Source organism: Leopardus geoffroyi, chromosome A3 (assembly GCF_018350155.1).
Source record: "Leopardus geoffroyi isolate Oge1 chromosome A3, O.geoffroyi_Oge1_pat1.0, whole genome shotgun sequence".
NCBI classification, from domain to species: domain Eukaryota; kingdom Metazoa; phylum Chordata; class Mammalia; order Carnivora; family Felidae; genus Leopardus; species Leopardus geoffroyi.
This window is the reverse complement of record NC_059336.1, coordinates 133,314,459-133,335,523: the sequence shown is the minus strand read 5'-3', so window position 1 is coordinate 133,335,523 and position 21,065 is coordinate 133,314,459. Positions and strand designations below refer to the sequence as shown.

General features: G+C 42.6%; 1 protein-coding gene and 1 non-coding gene across 8 annotated transcripts in view; one reads left to right on the top strand and one right to left on the bottom strand.

Moving 5' to 3' along the window:
- TAF1B (TATA-box binding protein associated factor, RNA polymerase I subunit B) overlaps nucleotides 1–21,065 on the top strand; it is a 69,036-nt gene that overhangs the window by 8,377 nt on the left and 39,594 nt on the right. For 6 of the 7 annotated variants that reach the window (XM_045447760.1, XM_045447762.1, XM_045447764.1 and 3 more), the window contains exons 4-7: nucleotides 683–780; nucleotides 3,578–3,667; nucleotides 8,934–9,087; nucleotides 15,901–16,057. In XM_045447760.1, the coding sequence (XP_045303716.1) occupies nucleotides 683–780; nucleotides 3,578–3,667; nucleotides 8,934–9,087; nucleotides 15,901–16,057 (499 nt within the window). The remainder of the gene's footprint in view (nucleotides 1–682; nucleotides 781–3,577; nucleotides 3,668–8,933; nucleotides 9,088–15,900; nucleotides 16,058–21,065) is intronic. The other variant, XM_045447766.1, reaches the window with a different exon arrangement.
- On the bottom strand, nucleotides 20,591–20,675 carry TRNAQ-UUG. Its single transcript has one exon. It is a non-coding gene; the product is annotated as a tRNA-Gln (tRNA).

Here is a 21,065-nt window from a genome sequence, read left to right as displayed (position 1 = left end):
GCAGATTTCTTCACAATCTCCTAGGGTTGTTTTGAGCATTAAAGAAAATAATATATTTCAAATATTCAGCACATACCTGGTGCCAAGGCGGGGTTCAGGAAGTATTTGTTTCCTTGCTTCCATTTTCTCCCTGCAACCTATAACTGTCTCCAGAAAAGCAGAATGCCATCGAGCACTTTATTTTCTTAGAATGTTCTTGGTGCACTCTCTGCACTCCTAGACCTTCGCATCTTGGCTTTTGTTCATTCATTCTCCAAATACTCACCGTTCCCTTTCTTTGTGACCGGGACAGAGGCCTGGAGAAGCCAAGGCTGAGTGTCAAACATTCTTTCCTTTTGGATTCTGCCGGGTATTGTCCAGTACAGTACATTTTGGGGTTCAGGATATACTTTTAAAGCTTATTTCATATTTTAATATGTTGACTACTCATTTTTCTGCCTTTTCCATGAGTATTTCAGAAAAATTGTAGATAACTTAAAATATTTAAAATCTGATGAATTATAAAAACGGGGTTTAGCTTTAGCATTTAGTACGTATCTGCCAGATTGGAAACAAGAGAGAGTATTCCTACTCAGCTATACAAAAAAATTCCAGCTGTAATGTGTAAAACCTAGTTGTAATTATGTGGTAGCCTGTAGTAAATAGGAATGCACATGTCTGAAGCATGTTATTTGTTGTTTAGAGAGAGGCTGGGATTGGTATGTGTGTGAAGGTTTTCAGCACATACTTTATCAACAAGCGGAAGCCTTAAAGACCCTTGGAGTGGGCCCAGAACTAAAGGTGAGTCCATTTGCGTCTAGAGGCTAGCTTGATGCTTCGTTTGAATACCAGTAGGATTTGGAGGGAAACTAAGGAGAAAAGTAGGGCTATCAGTAATGACACTAGGGCTACTGAAAGAATCATTTTTTCTGATGTTTTTTCTTTAATCTTTTTATTAGGCCAATAATTTCCAAAGTGTGCTCTACAGAATATAAATAAGCAATGCATCCAAAAGAAAATAAAAAAGGTTTTAGTCTTCAGAGGCACCTGGGTGGCTCAGTCAGTCGAGCGTCTGACTCTTGGTTTTGGCTCAGGTCATGATCTCGTGGTTTTGTGAGTTCAAGCTCCACGTCGGGCTCTGCACTGACAGTGCAGAGCTTGCTTGGGATTCTCTCTGTCCCTCTCTCTCTGCCCCTCCCCCACTTGCACTGTCTCTGTCTCTCTCAAATAAATAAACTTAAAAGGAAAGGTTTTAGTCTTCAATATTAAATATTAATATATGTAAGTATAAATATATTTAGTTTCAGCATTTAGGAAACATTGGGTTAAATAAAGTAAAACAAATAACCTTGCAGACTTTTTGGTGCCTTCTCTGTGTTAATGTGATTGTTTAATTTCCAAGGGGAAGTAGTCTGTGGCATTTACAATTTGAGAAATTCCTCTAGTGTGTGTATCTATCAGGACTTGAGTTTCAGAATGCACTGTGGGGAGTGATACATTAAAACAGTGCTTCTCAAACTTGAATGCATACCAGAATCACCTGGAAGGCTGATTAAAACACAGATTGCCAAACCTCATTCTAGCGTTTCCAATTCAGTAGGTCTGGAGTAAGGCCCAAAATCTGCATTTCTTTTTTTTTCTTTTCTTTTTTTCTTTTTAATGTTTATTTATTTATTTTGAGAGAGAGAGAGAATGAGTGCACACAAGTGGGGGAAGGGCAGAGAGGGGGAGAGAGAGAATCCCAAGTGCAGAACCCCATGAGGTGCCCCCAGAATTTGCATTTCTTACAAGTTCCCAGGTGACACTGATGGTCCGGGGACCACACTTGGACTTGCCGTTCCTCCAGAGTACCACAATCCCTACTGTTACGTGAATTTCACGTTTCTTCATCTGGTTGAAGCCATTTCAGGAATTCCTTTAAAAGCCAGTTATTTAGCAACAAGCAGTTATTATACACTTGCTTTGTGCCCGTTATTGGAAACCAGGTACTAAGAGATGCAGCCTAGTTGGAGAGAGCGTTTCACACATGTGGCATGAGTAGACATGAAGTGGTGGAGGGACGCCTGGGTGGCTCAGTTGATTGAGCATCCGACTCGCTTGATTTCAGCTTGGGTCATGATCTCACGGTTTGGTTTGTGAGATCAAGCCCCACCTTGGGCTCTGAGCCTGCTTGGGATTCCCTCTCTCCCTCTGTCTCTGCCCTTCCCCTGCTTGCACTCTCTTTCTCTCTCAAAATAAATAAACTTTAAAAAAAAAGATAGTTCATAAAAAAAAAAATGAAACGATAGAATGCTGTGCTCATAAATGACATTAAGGGCAAAAAGAGAAGGGAGAAAGATCAATGTGGACTGAAGTCACCAAGGAAAGATTTGTAGAGGAGCCTTTGCTGTTCAAACCAGTGTTTGAGGCAAGCCAAAAAGAATGCCCTCTAGATCAGTTTGTAGCCTAAAAGGACCCTGGGCCTACCCTGAAAAGTATTATAGGAATTAAAAATCCAAAAACACGAGAGACCAGATGGCATCCATGGTGGTCATTAAATTAGGGAAGATTGCTGGCAGTCTGGGGGTTTGGGAATCTGGTTTCTTTCAAGCCATCCTCTGTACAAATGCTTTCAATTTATAGTTGCATATAGTTATACCAAATAGATACAGTAGGGTTTACTCCTATATAGTTTTCTACCCACTTCATTGGGGTTAATCCTGAAAACAGTTTGTCTGAAGTTAGCCAATGAGCATAACCCGTTAGACCTGACCATTTAAATGGCATAGGAACGGCATTACTCTAAGAACACAGGCTCTGGAATCCAAACTGACTCCAAATCCTATTCATGGTTTTTCCACTCAGTGGTTGGGTCATTTTGGCCAACTTACTCAGTTTCTGTAGCGGTAAAATGGAGATAATGGCTGTCTTGCAGTGTTGTATCAGAGCTAACGGATGCCTCATGCCTAGTAGGTGCTGAATAATAGAGAAGTTGTTTTGTTTTGTTTGTCCTGTTCTATTTTACTTCTGCCTGGACCCAATAGCAGCTCTGCTTCTAACCAGAAGTGTAGTCATGTAGAAGTTGCTTGCTTTCTCTCATTCTTTTTTTCTTTTTTAATTTTTTTAATGTTTATTTATTTTTGAGAGAGAGTCCGAGTGCGAGCGGGGAGGGGCAGAGACAGAGGGAGACACAGAATCGGAAGCAGGCTCCAGGCTCCGAGCTGTCAGCACAGAGCCCGACGCGGGGCTCGAACCCACGAACCGTGAGATCATGACCTGAGCCGAAGTCGGATGCTTAACCAACTTGGGCCTCCCAGGTGTCCCTCTCTGATTCTTAATTTACTTAACCTGCAAAAGGAAGGGGTCAACTAGGTGACCTTTACAGAATTAGTCTCTTCTTTCTCTAAGATCAAAGATAATGAAGAATTTATTCAGTGTTTGCCGTATACCTGCCATATACTGGTACACAGATTTTGTGATGATCGTTCTTTTTCAAGAAAGTAGGTAAGGAAGGTAAGAACATGTTTGAATGGAGGGCAGTATGTGAAGTACATGTGGTAGAGATGTACCGGTGTGTTTGGCGTTACCTGAATTACCACTCACTTCCCTTCTACCTTAGAATGAAGTTTTACATAATTTTTGGAAGCGCTACCTTCAGAAGAGCAAGCAGGCCTATTGTAAAAACCCAGTTTGTAGAAGAAAAGTTACGGTAAGTCACAAGTCTGAAACGCAGGATTAAGAGACATTTCTAGTATGAGGTAGAGATGAAAACAGGTTCAGCCTCATCTGGATTTATGATGTTTGTCAGAGAATCGTCAGTGAAGATGTTTCTGGTATCGTCCAGAAGGACAAGGTCACTGATCTAGACATTGGAATTAATTTGGATTTCTTATCTGACTAGTTGAAACAAAGAAATTTGTAGTTAAGTTCTAAGTAGAAGTTTAAGCAATTTCTTTTAAGAAATTTGATTTGTATTTCCCTAATGATGAGTGATGTTGGGCATCTTTTCATGGGTCTGTTTGCCATCTGGAGGTCTTCTTTGGAAAAATGTCTATTCATGTCTTCTGCCCATTTCTTCACGGGATTATTTGTTTTTTGGGTGTTGAGTTTGGTAAGTTCTTTATAGATTTTGGATACTAACCCTTTATCTGATATGTCACCTGCAAATATCTTCTCCCATTCTGTAAGTTCCTTATAGTTTTGTTGATTATTTCCTTTGCTGTGCAGAAGCTTTTTATCTTAATGAGGTCCTAATAGTTCATTTTTGCTTTTATTTCCCTTGCCTTAGGAGACATGAACAGACAATACTTTTTTTTTTAATGGTCATTTATTTTTGAGAGAGAGAGAGAGGGGAGTGGGCACGAGCAGGGGAGGGGCAGAGAGAGAGGAAGAGAGGGAATCCCAAACATGTTCCACACTGTCAGAGCAGAGCCTGATGTGGGGCTCGAACTCATGAACCATCAGATCATGACCTGAGCCGAGATCAAGAGTCAGATGCCCAACTGACTGAGCCACTCAGGTGCCCCCGGACAATACTTTTGAATGATAGAGTTATGAAACATTATCTTCTCTTGATTCAGGAGGCAGATACTTCTCAAGAAAAGCAAAAGATACTATGTGGTTCTACGGTGACACTTTGAAAGAGAAAAGAAAGAACCATCCAGACTATTAAGAACCTGATCTTTAGAATTACACCGCTAAAGTATTTGTTGGTTATATTTGTACACTGGGGCTTTACCTACTACATAGAAAATTTGAATCAGAACCTGGAATTCTCTCTGACATTTTAATATGTTTAGGGGAACTTAAGATATTTATTTATTTTTGATTTTTTAAAAATATAATTTATTTCAAATTGGTTTCCATATGACACCCAGTGCTCATCCCAACGAGTACCCTCCTCCCTGCCCATCACCCACTTTCCCCTCCCCCCCACCCCCCATCTACCTTAGTTGGTTCTCAGTCCTTAAGACTCTCTTACGGTTTGCTTTAACTTAAGGTATTTAAAAAGGTTTAGGGTGCCTGGGTGGCACCCAACTCTTGATCTCGGCACAGGTCATGATCTCACGGTTTGTGGGTTCAAACCCCACGTCAGGCTTTGCGCTGATAGCACAGAACCTGCTTTGGTTTCTCTGTCTCCCTCTGTCTCTGCCCCTCCCCCGCTCGTGCTCTCTCCCTCTCAAAAATAAACAAACATAAAAAAATAGATATTGTAAAAACTTTTGTTAACTTGACTAAACACCTGTCTAAAGTCTAAAGTAATATTCTCATCACAGTAAAATCTTCTTGGTGAGTAAATAAGCGTATGCAGAATTTTAACCTGATATGCAAGTTGGTGTATAATTTTTACTGAAGAGTATACCTATTTTGAATATACTCGATTTTGAAAGGAAAAAGGACCAAGTACTTTTTTTTTTTTTTTTCAACGTTTATTTATTTTTGGGACAGAGAGAGACAGAGCATGAACGGGGGAGGGGCAGAGAGAGAGGGAGACACAGAATCGGAAACAGGCTCCAGGCTCTGAGCCATCAGCCCAGAGCCTGACGCGGGGCTCGAACTCACAGACCGCGAGATCGTGACCTGGCTGAAGTCGGACGCTTAACCGACTGCGCCACCCAGGCGCCCCAGGACCAAGTACTTTTAAGTTAGAAGCTTAGTCTCCTCAAATATTCAGTAATTGCTTCATGCTTTGAATGTGACTGTGCCAAGAATAGTAAGAGGAGTGCATCTGAATCCTGGCTTCACTACTTGTGACTTGTGTGATCTTGGGCAAGATAAGCAACTTAAAACTTCCAGAAAAAGCAAACAAGCAATTGCATAAATCAGGGTAAGGGAAATAGCAAAGGGGGTGGCAGGAAAGGGTGCTATTTGAGATGGAGTGATCAGGGAAGGCCATGCCTCCCTGATGAGGAATCGTAGGTGAGAGTAAGCCATGAGGATATCTAGGGGAAGAAATGCGGAATTTCAGGACTGACTCAGACCTACTGAGTCAGAGTCTACATTTCAACACGGTTCCTAGGTGCTTCTTACACACACGAAGGTTTGAAAAGCCCTCTTCCAGATTAAGACGTGATGGTGGCTGGGATCAGGTTGTAGCAATGGAAATGATAAGTGGTAAGATCCTAGATAAACTTTGGAATAGAGTCGACCGAATTTCCTGACGGATTGGATGTGGGGTGTGAGAGAAAGAGAAGAGTCATCAAGGATGACTTAAGTTTGGAGCCTAAGCAGTTGGAAGGAAGGAGTTGCCATCAACTGAAATTACAGGTGGAACAGGAAAATCAGTAGTTCAGTTGGGGACATGTGACGTTTGCGACACCTATTAGACGTCCAAGAGGAAACTGCAGGTACTGTTAGATTTATAAGCCTTCAATTCAGAAGAGAGGTCTAGGCTGGAGATATAAATTTGGACGTTCTCTCTCTCTCTCTCTTTTTTTTTTTTAATGTTTATTCATTTTTGAAAGACAGAGAGAGACACAGCACAAGCAGGAGTGGGGTGGAGAGAGAGGGGACCACAGAATCTGAAGATGGCTCCAGGCTCCGAGCTGTCAGCACAGAGCCTGACGCGGGGCTCAAACTCACAAACTGCAAGATCATGACCTGAGCCGAAGCCGGACGCTCAAATGACTGAGCCACCCAGGTTCCCCTGGACGTTCTCAATATGTATTACAATCATCAAATCTAAAATGCCATTATTTGGAAGATGCACCATTATTTTATATATCCCCGAGAAAGAAAATAATTCTGTAAATCAAACTGTGACATGCCATTGGTTGTAAGAAACACCCCGATGCCAGGGATATTAAAACACAGGGAAGGGAAGAGCATTTTGGAATCAAAAACAATATAGTAGGTAGTATTTAAAACCACAAGACCAGATGATATCATCGAGGAGTAAAGACAGAGAAAGGAACCAAGGACTGAGCTCTGGCCCGCTCTAGGGTTAAGATGTTTGGGATAAAAGCAACATCAACAAAGAAGTCTGAGGACCAACTGGTAAATTAGGAGGAAGGTTGGAGAGTGAGGGGGCATTCTGGAAACGAAAGAACAAAGAGTTTCAAGAAGAGGGGAGTGATCAACTGTGAGAAATACTGCTGCCTGGCCAGGAAGGAAGAGGGCTAAAAATTGATGAGTAGAGTAGCGGGACCACAAGTTTGATTAGAATGACGTATAAAAGGGGTTCCTGGCTGGCTCAGTCTGTGGAGTATGCAGCTCTTGGTCTTGGGGTTGTGAGTTCAAGCACCACGTTGGGTGGAGAGATTACTCAAAAATAAAATCTTAAGGGGTGCCTGGGTTGCTCAGAAAGTTAAGCGGCGGACTCTTGGTTTTGGTCAGGTCATGATCTCATGGTCGTGGATCGAGCCCCACATCAGGCTCCACTCTCTCTCCCTCTTCCCTCTGCCCCTCCCTCCCTCAAAAAAAGATGTTTAAAAATGACAAGAATGGGGGCGCCTGGGTGGCGCAGTTGGTTAAGCGTCCGACTTCAGCCAGGTCACGATCTCCCGGTCCAGGAGTTCGAGCCCCGCGTCAGGCTCTGGGCTGATGGCTCAGAGCCTGGAGCCTGTTTCCGATTCTGTGTCTCCCTCTCTCTCTCTGCCCCTCCCCCGTTCATGCTCTGTCTCTCTCTGTCCCAAAAATAAATAAACGTTGAAAAAAAAAAATTAAAAAAAAAAATGACAAGAATGAGGTGTAAGATAGACTTGGAAGAGAGAAATTGGAGACAGTGAGTCTGGATAACTCTTCCAAAGCATTTAGCTGCAAAGTATAAAGAATTTATGTTGTAGATGGAATCCAGGAAAGGTGGGTTTTTTTGTGTGTTTTTTTTTAAGTGGGATAAATGATAGCATATTTGTGTACTGATAGGAATGATACAGGAGACAAGAAATTTTCAATGGAGAGAGAGACAGTGGAAGTGAGGGATAATCTTTGAGTGGACGGGGTGGAATTGGGTGCCCAGAGGGAGCAGCTGGCTTTTTAGATGGGAGCTTGGATAGTTTGCCAGAAGAATCAGACAGAGAGTCGAGTTCCTGGTAGATGGTCGCCTGCATACGATTGTGGACATTGTCTTCTGATTGCTTTGGTTTTCTCAGTGAGTCCATGCTTATCTGCCAGTTTTATTGTGTACCTTGTCTCATGCTTACCTGTAGAGAGGGGAAATGCAGAACAGAGGACACAAGCATCTCATCCCTGATTGATTGATTGATTGATTGATTGATTTTGCTTTATTCTCTTGTGAGTTTCCTTAACATGAGTCTTACCTGTTCTTCCTAAGATTGAGTCTCTTGGTCTGCAGAACTGATAATGTGGCCTTTTGACTGTGATCAGTTTCCCCAAGGTAATGTCAGCTGATGAGGCCTTTACATAGCCAGCCACATTTCAACAATACGTGTGTGAAAAATTAAACAACGGTCCGAGATAGTATATCCTTGTCAGTTAAGTGTTATAAGTAGTAAAGTGCCACAGGAATTCAGGGAATCAAGAACTCTTCAGAAGAAGAATTGGTTGGGAGACAGCATGATAGAGTAAATAACGGATTGGAGAGCTAGAGAAGAAAGGATAGTCCAGGGAGGAGAAATGGCATTATCGTAGATCCAAAGCGAAAATTCCTAGGTAGGCTCAGTGAAGATAAGCCAGCATTGTGCATGGGGTCATTATCAACGTGTCCATTGGTGTAGCTGCTAGAGCTACAAGGGAGATGTTGGTCACAGGGAGAAGGAAGCCTGATGTGTCTGCTGGCAACCTGTTTCCTTGCTTAGCCTTGTCTGCAGCCCTTCTCTGGGAGCACCGCCAGGAGCTGCTAGGGAACACCTGGTGGAGGGTAAGGTCTTTTGGTCTTCGGAACCTGGCAGATGGTTGCAGTTCTCTGGAGTAGTTTGCCTTATGGTGTTTCAGATGGGCAGGACTTGCTTAAGCTCGTGGAAATTAACTGCATTTTCAGTTCCTGTGTAATAATTTTATGTATATTTTGCAAATAGGTATTAGAAGATAATCAAAGTCATTCAGACTGGGATAGCGAGCCTGAGCTGCTGAGTGACTTCAGCTGCCCTTCTTTTGTTGAAAGTGGAACAGAGTCTCAGCCTGATGGCCTTGCTCAGAAGCCTTTCCCCATCAGCAAAGCATCACAATCAGGTAAAAGTGAGAATCAGACTACCTAGAATTTTAAAGCTGGTAATGTACCTTAAAAATAATTTAGTTCAGGGGCACCTGGGTGGCTCAGTTAAGCTTCCGACTTCAGCTCAGGTCATGATCTCACAGTCCGTGAGTTCAAGCCCCATGTAGGGCTCTGTGTTGACAGCTCGGAGCCTGCAGCTTGCTTCAGATTCTGTCTCCCCCTCCTTCTGCCCCTCCCTAGCTCGCTCACACTCTCTCTCTCAAAAATAAATAAATATACAAAAAAAATTTTAGTCCAGGGGCACCTGGGTGGCTCAGTCAGTTAAGCATCCCACTTCGGTTCAGGTCATGATCTCACAGTTCGTGAGTTCAAGCCCCCAGTCGAGCTCCGTGCTGACAGTGCAGAGTCTGCTTGGGATTCTCTCTCCCTCTCTCTGTCTTTCACTCCCCCGCTCTCGCTCTCTCACTCTCTCTCTCAAAATAAAATAAAACTTAAAAAAATAATTTAGTCCAATCTTTTCGTATTTCAAGAAAAGGAATGTGGCCTAGCAAGAAGCAATGACTTGGTAAATCATATGGCTAGGAGAAAGGTAAATTAAATGAAATCTTAGGGCAGTTTTTTAAAAAGGTACATTGTCTCCACATGAGTATTTTTATGTGATTTTTATTTGTTAAAAATTTTTAAGTTTATTTATTTATTTATTTTGAGAGAGACAGAGCATGAGTGGGGTAGGGGCAGAGAGAGAGGGAAAATCTTAAGCAGGCGCCTCAGTGTCAGCACAGAGCCTGATGCAGGGGTCGAACTCACAAAACTATGAGATCATGACCTGAGCCGAAATTAAGAGTAGGACGCCTGAGCCACCCAGGCACCCCTTTGTGTCATTTTTAAAGAGTAAAATGTTCCAGAAAGAACGAAGCTCAATAAAGATCATGTACGTGTGGGCTCAGAATTTCCAAAGAAAAGTTGCAGCAGAGAAATGATAGATCTTAGCAAAATGATAAGATTGGTAAGAGTCAAAGATGATATATCTGACTTCTAATCATAGACTGAAGCAAAATTTATCGTATCGTGTGTGTTTCACTTTCTGATTGAATTCCATAAGTTAAAATAGATAAGGAGTATATTTAAGGTAACAGGTATAGACCTTCCCCAACACATTTATTCATGATTTTAATTGTTTCTACACTACACTAAAAAAAAAATAATAATAAAATAAACATGGTGGAAAACAGACCTCAGAGAACGGACCAGGCTCTTATTATAGATTACTAGAATCTTGATGTGTGCTGACAGAGTTCTTTGGGAGATTGCTTCCAAATCGTCTGGTGTTAGGGATTGTGGAAGTCTGGGTTGTATGATTACATATAGTTTTTAACAAAGCATTTCTTGTGTGGGCTGCTTCTTTGCAAGTCTGTTCCCCCTAAAGAGCAAATTCCTTTTATCAGCGTATCTGTATTACTTGCTGGACTGCACAGTGACACAGATCTCAGACAAGTTATTTTTTTGTGTCCAAAGAAGTTAGAATCATAGAATAGTTGGGCCGTGGTGGATCTCTGGAGTTTCCTTTCCACGTTTTCAGGCGGGCCTGAACTCCACTGTCCCCAGGACTAGGTCTGAAGTCATCCAAGCCTTTTAGAGTACCATGATTGTTTCCCTATGTCTTTTTTATTTAAAAAACAATTTTTTTAATGTTCATTATTTACTTTTGAGAGAGAGACAGAGCACGAGCAGGGAGGGGCAGAGAGAGAGGGAGATACAGAATGTGAAGCAGGCTCCAGGCTCTGAGCTGTCAGCACAGAGCCCGATGTGGGGCTCGAACTTACGAACTGTGAGATCATGACCTGAGCTGAAGTAGGACGTTTAACCGACTGAGCCACCTAGGTGCCCCAGATTATTTCTCTATGTTAAGAGTTTTTGTTTTGGTGTTTGCTTTTAGTAAATGGTGATCCTTAGAGCTTTATTTTAGTTTCTACATGTAAAGTGACTACTAATACAACCTTTATTTCACAACTATAAAATACAGAGCGTCACAAAGAAAATCATCAGTTATTGTGCCATCCAAAACCAAACTACTTTGTGTAGATCATTCCAGAAAGTTTTTTATTCATGTATACATAGAGAGAAAGGGAGATGTAGTATTTTGTTTTTGCAAAAATGTAAACTATTTCTACATTCTTTAAATTTTTAATCAAAATTCTATATGCATGTAATTCAAATAGATTTATAATGCTTGATATGAAAAAAATTGTAGTCTGTTATTCCCCTAAATGTGCTGTTCCCAAGAGACATTCATTTTCAGCTCTTCTGCAGCCTCCATATCGCAAAAAAAAAAAAAAAAAAGTTTATTTTTGAGAGAGAGAGAGAGTGCGTGAGCAGGGGAGGGGCAGAGAGAGAGGGAGTCACAGAATTTGAAGTAGGCTCCAGGCTTTGAGCTGTCAGCACAGAGCCCGATGGGGGGCTTGAACTCACCAACCGTGAAATTATGATCTGAGCCAAAGTCAGATGCTTAACCGACTGAGCCACCCAGGCGCCCCTGTAACCTCCATATCTCTATAGCATATGCTTATAGTATGACATCTTGATTTCTGCTTTTGGACGTTAGCTGTTAAATTCCAACTACAGAAGATAAATCTTGGCTCTTTCACACCTTTCTCACTGTACCTTCCCCATGTAGTCACCAGCACACGATCGTGCATTTCTTTTTCTCTGTCTTCCAATACGATTATAATTTTTTCCTAGCCCAGCATTTAGTGTGAGCTATGTAACTTGCTATGATTATACTTTTCATAGATCCTTTGGTTTTCTCAGAGTTGATAATTGTCTTGTCACTTGCTTAGTTTTCTATTTACTTATTACTAATCTATGATTTATTATTAGTGTATCCCCACACTTCCTCCAAGTTCTGAAAATCTCTCAATTTCTTAGATATTCTACCAATTTCATCTTCAGAAGAAGTCTTGGTGGAGCTTCTGACCCACCCTAATCTACAATGAAATATCCCTAAACTTACGACATGGCTGTCTTTGGGACCTCTTTACCACCATCCTGAAGATGCTCTTACCTTTTGTTAAGTTCCTTACTTCCTTGACCCTATTTCATCTTTCCTGGTTTACTCCCTGGTTTTTGTGGAGCATCTTTTCTTATTTTCCTGAGGATATTGATATGATAAGTGATAATATTTGACCTTGACTTGTTTTGTCCTCTGCTTCTTGTATTAGAGGTTTTCTTCAAATATTTATGAGGCTAATATGGCTGGTCTTCTTAAGAATGGAGACTGAAAGGGGCGCCTGGGTGGCTCAGTCGGTTAAGTACCCGGCTTTGCCTCAGGTTATGATCTCACGGTTCATGAGTTCGAGCCCCACATTGGGCTCTGTGCTGACAGTCAAAGCTTGGAGCCTGCTTCAGATTCCGTATCTCTCTCTCTCTCTCTGCCCTTCCCCTGCTTGCTCTCTCTCTCTCTCAAATAATAAATAAAAACATTAAAAAAATTTTTTTTTAAAGAGACTGAAAAATTGAGTGAAAGCCTCGTATCCATAGTGAGTTTTGCTAGTTGCACTGTGCATGATCTAGCTGGATTATTTTCTTAGCAGGCCTCCAGCATTATCATCTTTAAATCTTTTCCCCCTGAGCTGATAGGATTTTCAAGAGAAATCTCTTTGAGTCATCTGTTTGGAGGGTGTAATCCTGGCTGTTCTAGGAACTGGGTGGGAAGAAGGCCTGAGAGGAATGTGGGGTGGGGGCGGGGCTGTCTCGGTACCTAATATGTACACTTGCAGTTCATCCTGCTGTTTTTCATAATATCCTGCTCTCAACTGTGTGTATGACTGATACATGCCCTATTCCAGAGACCCTTCATTTTGCTCTTTCCAGAGAAGAAACTTAACAATTTTCTGCCCAGATTGGGAAGGCGCAGGCATTTGCCAGATGGGGTTGGCATATGACTCTGAGTGTCTGACTGCTTCTCAATCAGACTTTCAAGTAATCTTTCTGGTGTTAGACCCACCTTCACCCGGTTTCCAAGATTTAACCGATTCTGGAGCTTTCTTTAGAGGTCCCCAGGGAAAAGTCACATCGGTTTATGGTTTTCCCTATCGCTGGTTTTGAATCCAGCTTTCTCGACGCTGCCAGGGCAGTCATCACCTGTCCATGTGCTTTCCAGCTTTTACAGTTTTATTGCTGGGGCACCTAGGTGGCTCAGTCGGTTAAGCGTCCGACTCTTAACTTTGGCTCAGGTCATGATCTCAGGGTTCGTGAGTTCGAGCCCCACATCGGGCTCCATGCTGACGGTGCAGAGTCCACTTGGGATTCTCTCTCTCGACCTCTCCCCCGCTCACGAGCTCTTTTTCTCTCTCAAAACTAAATAAACTTTATTTATTAAAAAAATATTTTTTTTTAAGTTTATTTTATTTTGAGAGCGAGAGCAACGGGGTAGGGGGGGGAGAGAGAGAGAGAGAGAGAGAGAGGAGAGAGAGAGGAGAGAGAGAGAGGAGAGAGAGCATCCCAAGCAGATATCGCACTGTCAGCACAGAACCGGAGGCGGGGCTCGAACTCATGAACCACGAGATACGACTTGGGCTGAAATCAAGAGTCGAACACTTAACTGACTGAGCTGCCCAACAGCTGGTCTAGGGACTCTACTTTGAGAACCATCGACAGAAGCATTAAGTAAATTGGCATGCAGTATTCCATTGCCTGGAATTAAATTTCTATTCGTGTCACATAGGTGGTTTTTAATTTGCTTCATATTATAGACGGTCCTGCCACAACGTGCCCTGACCTTGAGTCTTTGCATGTTCTAAAAATCATTTCACTAGGATGACAGTCTTGAACTGCTGGCCTGTTTGCCACCAAATAGTTATTGGGTTCCTCCTTTGTGCTTTAGGGTCTGCTCGAGGCCCTGGGGACCCGGTGACAAGCAAGGTCAGCCACCTGCTTAGATTGTAGTGGGAGGAGCTGGAAAATAAATGCACACATTCATTAAGAAGTTCAGTTACTGATAAATGCTATGAGGAGAGGATTTATAGGAGTTGGAAAAAAGGATTTTGAGGAGTAATTTGGAGAGTTTTATCCAAGAAAGTGGGGTTTTGGGGGGTCGTTCTTAGTCCCGCTTTCTATTTACCCTCCTTCCAGCTTTAAACACCAGCTGCATCATGACGGCTCGGAAATTTCTCTCTCGAGGTTCTTCTCTGAACTACAGATTTTTATACTCATCTGCCTACTCAACATCTCCATTTGTGCAGTTAGTAGGGCCTTCATTTAACACGTGTAATTCTGAAACCTTAATTTTCTTTCATCAAGCTTGCACTTCTGCTGCCTTCCTTGTCTCAGCAGATGGCATTTCCGTTCTCCTGTTGCTCAGGCCCAAACTCTTCTCTTTTTCTCTCATACTTCGTGTTCAGCCCATCAACAAATTCTTCTGACTCTGCCTTCAAAATATGTCCAGATTCCCACCACTTCTCACCACCTGCAGTGCTGTTGTCCCAGCCCAAGTGCCCGTCATCTCTGTCCTGGCTGGTGTGTCCTGTGTCCACTCCTGCCCTCCGACAGCTCCGTTCTTCGTGCGGCAGCCTGAGAGAGCTTTTTAGAGACGTGAATGGGATCAGGTGGTTTCTCTGTTTGAAACTCTCCAGAAACTCCTCATAATACTCAGAATAATGTCCAAAATACAAAACGTGACCTATCAAGCCCTGCGTGATATTTAAAAAAAATATTTTTAAGTGTATATTTATTTATTTTGAGAGAGAGAGAGAGGGAGATCAAGCAGGGGAGGGGCAGAGAGAGAGGGAGACAGAGAATCTGCTCCTGATAGCGTGGAACCCCGATATGGGGCTCGAACTCAAAAACCGTGAGATCATCATGACCTGAGCCAAAATCAAGAGTCAGGCACTTCACCAGCTGAGCCACCCAGGCGCCCCTATCGCTTTCTTCCTTATCATTTCCTACCACTTTCCCTTCACGCGTGGTGCTCTCGCCACACTGGCTTCCTTGCTGCTCCTTTGAGTTCACTCCTGCTGATGAACGCAGTGTTCTTCCTGAGCTCCTCAAGACTTCCTGTCTGAATGTATTCACGTCGCCGCTCAGATGCCACCTTCCCCCAGAGGCTTCTTTCACCATCCATGTAAAGTAGCACCTGTCTCTTGTCTTCCCATCACTTTGTATGCCCCTGCATTGCCATTTTCCTGTGTGGCCCTTACCACCGTCTGTCAGTTGCAATTTTTTTTTTTCTCCTTAATAACCATCTCCCGTTGCTAGAATGTTAAGTTCCAAGGGATGTGCGGCCCTGTTCACTGTCCATTCCCCGGACCTAGAACAGGGGCACAAAGAATGAGATGAGGGAGTGTTGAAGGAAGGAGCGAGGACAGATAACGTCCTGTGGGGAAGGGTGCCTGGAGGATGGGAGAGGGCGGAGGTGCTGTCCTGGCTGGTGTTTCGGAGAGCCCCTCACACAAAAGGGACACGTAGCTTGGGGCCTGGACCAAAGCACTTACACACTGTTAGCTTTGCTTTGCTCTGTAATTGTTTTTCCTTTTACTTATCTGGAAAATTGCTCCAGTTCACTATGAAAACATTCAAGCAGGTCAAGTCCCTCTTTAGAATCTCAGCCCATCCCACTCCCATAAAGAACCAACAACTGTTAACCGTTTTAGCCAATTTTCTCTAAACCATCATTGCTCTTTTTTGCCAGTTGCTCTTTGTAAAGATTGTATCAATGATCATTTGATTTTAAGACATTGAAAATGCCTCTTTGGATTTTTTTGTGGTTTTTCTTCTTTGGCTGTCCAAATAGTTATTTGCTCTTTAAAAAAAAAAATCTCCATTTATCTCTTAAGAAACAGCATCCATCTGTTCTGGATCTCTTGATGGAGTGGAATATTCACTACGAAAGGAGAAGGGGATCGTGAAGATGACGGTGCCGAGGACACTTGCCTTCTGCTACCTGTCACTGCTGTGGCAGAGAGAGACAGTTACTCTCTCAGATCTTTTGAGGTAAGCCGGGCCTCTCGTAGGATGATGTCTTTGCTGATTATCTGTGTGAACGGGGGGGACAGCCTTTGGATATCTTGAATTTGTCAAGGAGGCTTCAATTGAGGAAGAGAACGGAAAGATTGGGTAGCCTGGGTTCCAATTCCGAACTGTAACCCTCCCGGGGCCGGTGGCTCATCTCCTGGGTTTCTTTCTTTATATAAGTGAAATAATGGTATTTACCTTACACGGTGTGTTGGAAAATTAATTATCTACTGTGAGTAGAATGCTTTGAAGATGAAAAGTAACACTTAAGTACCTGAGTAGTGGTATTAAGTATTTTGCATTTCTAAGGCAGAAGATGAACAGAAGACCTTTATGTTGGCGAATATGGTTACTATTAGTTACTCCAACGCATACATTGGTGCCGTCAAAAGCTAAAATATAGGTTGTCTGTGTTTATAAGATAAATTGAAAACAAAACTATTAGGAAAACCTGTTAGTAGATGGCCAGTATTTACATTTTTCAAGATAATTTACAGTGTTTTATAGTTAATGAGTAAATTAGGGCATTGTGTGTAAGCCTTTCTCATTAAATAGAGGATGTGCCAAAATCATTAGCGTGTTAATATCTCTCTTGCTTTATATATATATTCTATTTTTTTTTAAATGTTTATTTTTTTTGAGATGGAGAGAGAGACAGCATGAGCAGGGGAGGGGCAGAGAGAGAGGGAGACACAGAATCCGAAGCAGCCTCCAGGCTCTGAGCTGTCAACACAGAGCCCGATGCAGGGTTGGAACTCATGGACCGCGAGATCATGACCTGAGCCGAAGTTGGACGCTTAACCGACTGAGCCACCCAGGCACCCCCTATATATATATATTCTAAACAATAGCATTAGGTTTAATCCGTGTGTAGAGTGATTTTAAGAGCATAGATTTAGAGCCAGACTCCTGGGTTTGAATCCTGGCTATGCCACTTATATGTGACCTTGAGTAAATTATTAAATTTTCTTTGCCTCTGTTTCATCACTGGTGAAACGGAGCTAATAATAATAATATCTACCTCACAGAGTTGTAACCACTTCCAGTAATGAGCGGTCCACGAAAAGCACTCACCACAGTGCCTGGCACATAATAAGAACTCAGTGCTAGTTATTATTGTTTCGTTGTCTTCATCACCATCATCGGTACTAGGCCCTTTGATTAAATAAAATGCCTCCAGTAAATGATGATAGTGCCTTTGAGTTTGGCCACATCAACCAAATAACAAGGCTTTTCTCAGGGGTGATTAACTCTGCATGCAGATAGTCCATTATTCAGTGAATTTTACTGTTAAGTTAAAAACCTCACCTTGCTCCATATGCCTTCACTGGGTGATCTCATCTTCTCTCAAGGCTTTAATTACCATCTATATGATGATGACGCCGCCCAAATTTATATCTGCAGCCCAGACTTGTCTAGTGAGGGTCAGACCCGTCTATTCATACATACAGTTGCCTGTTGGACACTACTGGGGTGTCTTTACGGTATCTCAAAATCAGCATGGCGGAAAGAGTTTCGTCTTTCATTCAGCTCTCTCTCCATGTTTTCTTCCTTTGTAAATACCATCACTCCGTTTCTTCCTATCCAGAAACCTCAGAATCCTTGACTCTTTCCTTTCTCCACGTCTGCAGTCAGTCATTACATCCTGTCAGTCATACTTGAAACCACATTTCTCCCCATCCCCTCTGGAATCCACTGGATTACTTAGCAACCTCCCAAGGGGGTCCCGTGTCTACAGTCTCTCTATTTTCCTTTCGATAACCCAGAAACAACAATCAAATCACGTCGCTAGAGTTGGGTAAAGGGGCTGTCCAACTACCCACTTGGGTAAAGGAGCTGTCCAACTACCCAGTTGGATAAAGGGGCTGTCCAGCTACCCAGGTGAGTAAAGGGGCTGTCCGGCTACCCAGGGCAATCTATAAGGGAGTAACAAGACTGCTAGAGATCTCACAAGATGTAGAAAATAGTACTCACCAGTAATTCCTCTTAGGGAGAATATTATATGTGTTTGGAAGGATGGGGCCAAGATCCTACACATTTGTCTCTCTCCCTCTCCCTCCTTCTTTCTCCCTCCTCACTCCCCTCCCTTAAAGGAGATTTCTGAAGTACCTTCAAGGAGATTGGATCTAGTTGGCTGGAGGGCTTTTATTTTGCTCTGTGGGACATACAAATTTGGGAACTGAGCCTAATTACCTGGGGCAACAGGAAAGGAGATAGTTACCACTGATCCTCTTTCTCTATTTTTCTCAGAGAAGGAGCTCCAAGTCACAGGTTCTCAAAGTGTGGTCCCTTGACCAGCAGCTACAGCATCACCTGAGAACTTGTTAGGGATGTAAATTCTAACCAAATTCTAACCCATTCTAACCTTCTGGATCAGAAACTCTGGGGGTAGGGCCTGGTAGCCTCTGTTTTAATAAGCCATCCTGGGGAGTCTCATGGATGCTAAAGCTGGAGAACTACTGCCAAACTTGGAAAAGTATTTAAAGAACATTGATTTGAAGGAAATACATTACTAGCGTGGCCCCAGTACCCATATTTCTTATACTCGTCCTACGTGTCACTGCTTGGTTTAATCCTTTAGCAGCATCCGTAGTCCTTAGAATAAATTCATAAATCTTAAGGCAGCCTTTAACGAAGCCTGCCTACTACCCCAGTGATAACAATAGTAATAAATAAAAATAGCCAACATGCATTCATTCCACAAATATTTATTGAATGCCTACTCGACGTAGGGGTTATTCTAGAGTCTAGACCCTTGAATTACAGTTGTGAGCCATACAGAACAAGTTCCTGCTCTCGTGAAGTTCGAGACCAGAGGAGGAAACAGATGAGCATTGAAATAAATGAAAAATGATGAGTGAAGTGCTGTGTGGAAGATTGCAGTCAGATGATGGCTACTGTAGACTGGCCTTGAGGGAAGGCCTCACTGAGAAGCGCTTTGAATGGGAGTAGAGCAGCAGTGAGTATCAGAAATACTAGAACTCCAGGTTGAGGGAGGTCGTCGGTGCCAAGGCCCAAAGCAAGAGCACGGTCTGTGTGATTAAGGAGCAGAGGAGGCCCGTGTGACGGGAGTAAGAATTTGAAGGAGTCGTAGGAGGGTGAGGACAGGGAGATAATAAGCAGGGACCAGATCTTTGTAAGCCAGGGTAGGAGTTTGGGTTTTTTTTTAATTGAGGTATTATTCACATACAATAACGTTCACCCTTTTAAATGTGCAATTCAGGGGTTTTGAGTATATTTACAAGGTTGTGCAACCATCACCTCTATTTCCAGAGGATAATCGTCACTCTAGAAGGAAACCCCACACTCATTAGGAATTTGGCCTTTAAGTGTGATAGCAAGCCCCTGGAAGCTTTTAGCAAGGGAGACGTTGTCTGACCGTTTGGGCAGCTCTGAGGAAAATGGATTCTAGGTAGGCAGAGGTGGAAGCAGAGGGACTGGGAGATCTTTTGCTATATTTCAAGCAAGAGACAGTGGTTTGGATTAGGGTGGTGGCAACAGAAATAGAACAAGGTGCATGGGCTCCGGATGTTTTGCAGGTGGACCCAGCTTAACGCCGATGCATTACTTCTTAAATGATCTGTGATGGAGAACCAATTTGTTAAATTTCCAACCTGTCACAGATTAAAACTTTTGGAAAATACCACCTCCCAATTATAAATAGAGACTCTGTTTTCAGGGAGCATGGTCAGGAGGGGCATATGGGAGGCTCTGGGTCTCTGGCAATTCCTCCGTCAGCTTCCTGGATTGATTCAGAGACCGATCTGATATACTTACCAAGATGAAATAGATTGTTCAGAGATTTGATTCAGTATCTCTTTTTTTGGAAAAGTTCTATATTTTTCTAAAAGAAAAAAAATTAAAAACCCACAAAACTTGGAAAGAGGTCATGAGCAGCACTCTTATAAATGGTGAAGATTGTTAAAACCCCAGATGGCCAAAACCTGCTCTGTGTGGATGTCTCGGTTTCCCCTGGTCAGGTTTATATTCCTTCCTGTGCTCCTACAGCACTGAGCGTGTGCCTCTGTAGGGCACTGCGGCACTGTCTGTACTGGCTAGGACCATGGTGGGGGCTCTTCAGGTCTTATTCCCTCTGAACTAACCCTTACCCGGGGCTGTCGTAAATGTATTATCACATAGCGGGGATGACTACATAAATTAAGAATATATTCACATCATGGAATACTACATAGTTATAAAAATGATAAGCATGTAATATGCCCTGTATATAAAAAACCAAGAATGTAGTTCCAAAATAATTGAATACTGATCACTATGCACAAACACTTTTTGTAAATGAAAGAAATGAAGGAACACTAGGTGAGGGTGGTTTTCCCTATAGGGCTGCGCCAAAGAAGCCTGCTTTATCATTAAACTCCACAAAACACCATTTTTTAAAATGTTTATTTATTTTTGAGAGAGAGAGAGAGAAAGAAAGAGAACACGAGTGGGGGAGGGGCAGAGAGAGGGGGAGACATTGAATCCAAAGCAGGCTCCGAGCTGTCAGCACAGAGCCCGACGTGGGGCTCGAACCCATGAACCGTGGGATCATGACCTGAGCCAAAGTCAGACGCTCAACCGACTGAGCCACCCAGGCACCCCCACAAAGCACCGTTTTTACATACTACTTAATTCTCAACTTTCAGTAGACTAAAAAGTTAAATCACATTTTTAATCTGAAACTAAAGTTGAATCAATATTCTTTAACACATAAAAGGCTAAAAACTAGATGTCAGGTTAGCTCTAGCAACAGCAGAGACTTTGACCCAAAACATTTGTATACTAATTTATTCCTGTCTTTATCTTATTTTCCTTAACCATTTTCCTATTTTAAAAGTCTAACAGTTGCATACGTATATATGGCTCAGGTTGCAAGACCCCAGGCCTCACTCTGCGCTCATCCCTGCTTTGGTTTTCTCCTTACCACCTTTTCCTACTTGACAGACTATAGATCCCATTTGTTTGTTTTGTTTGTCCTCTCTTTTCA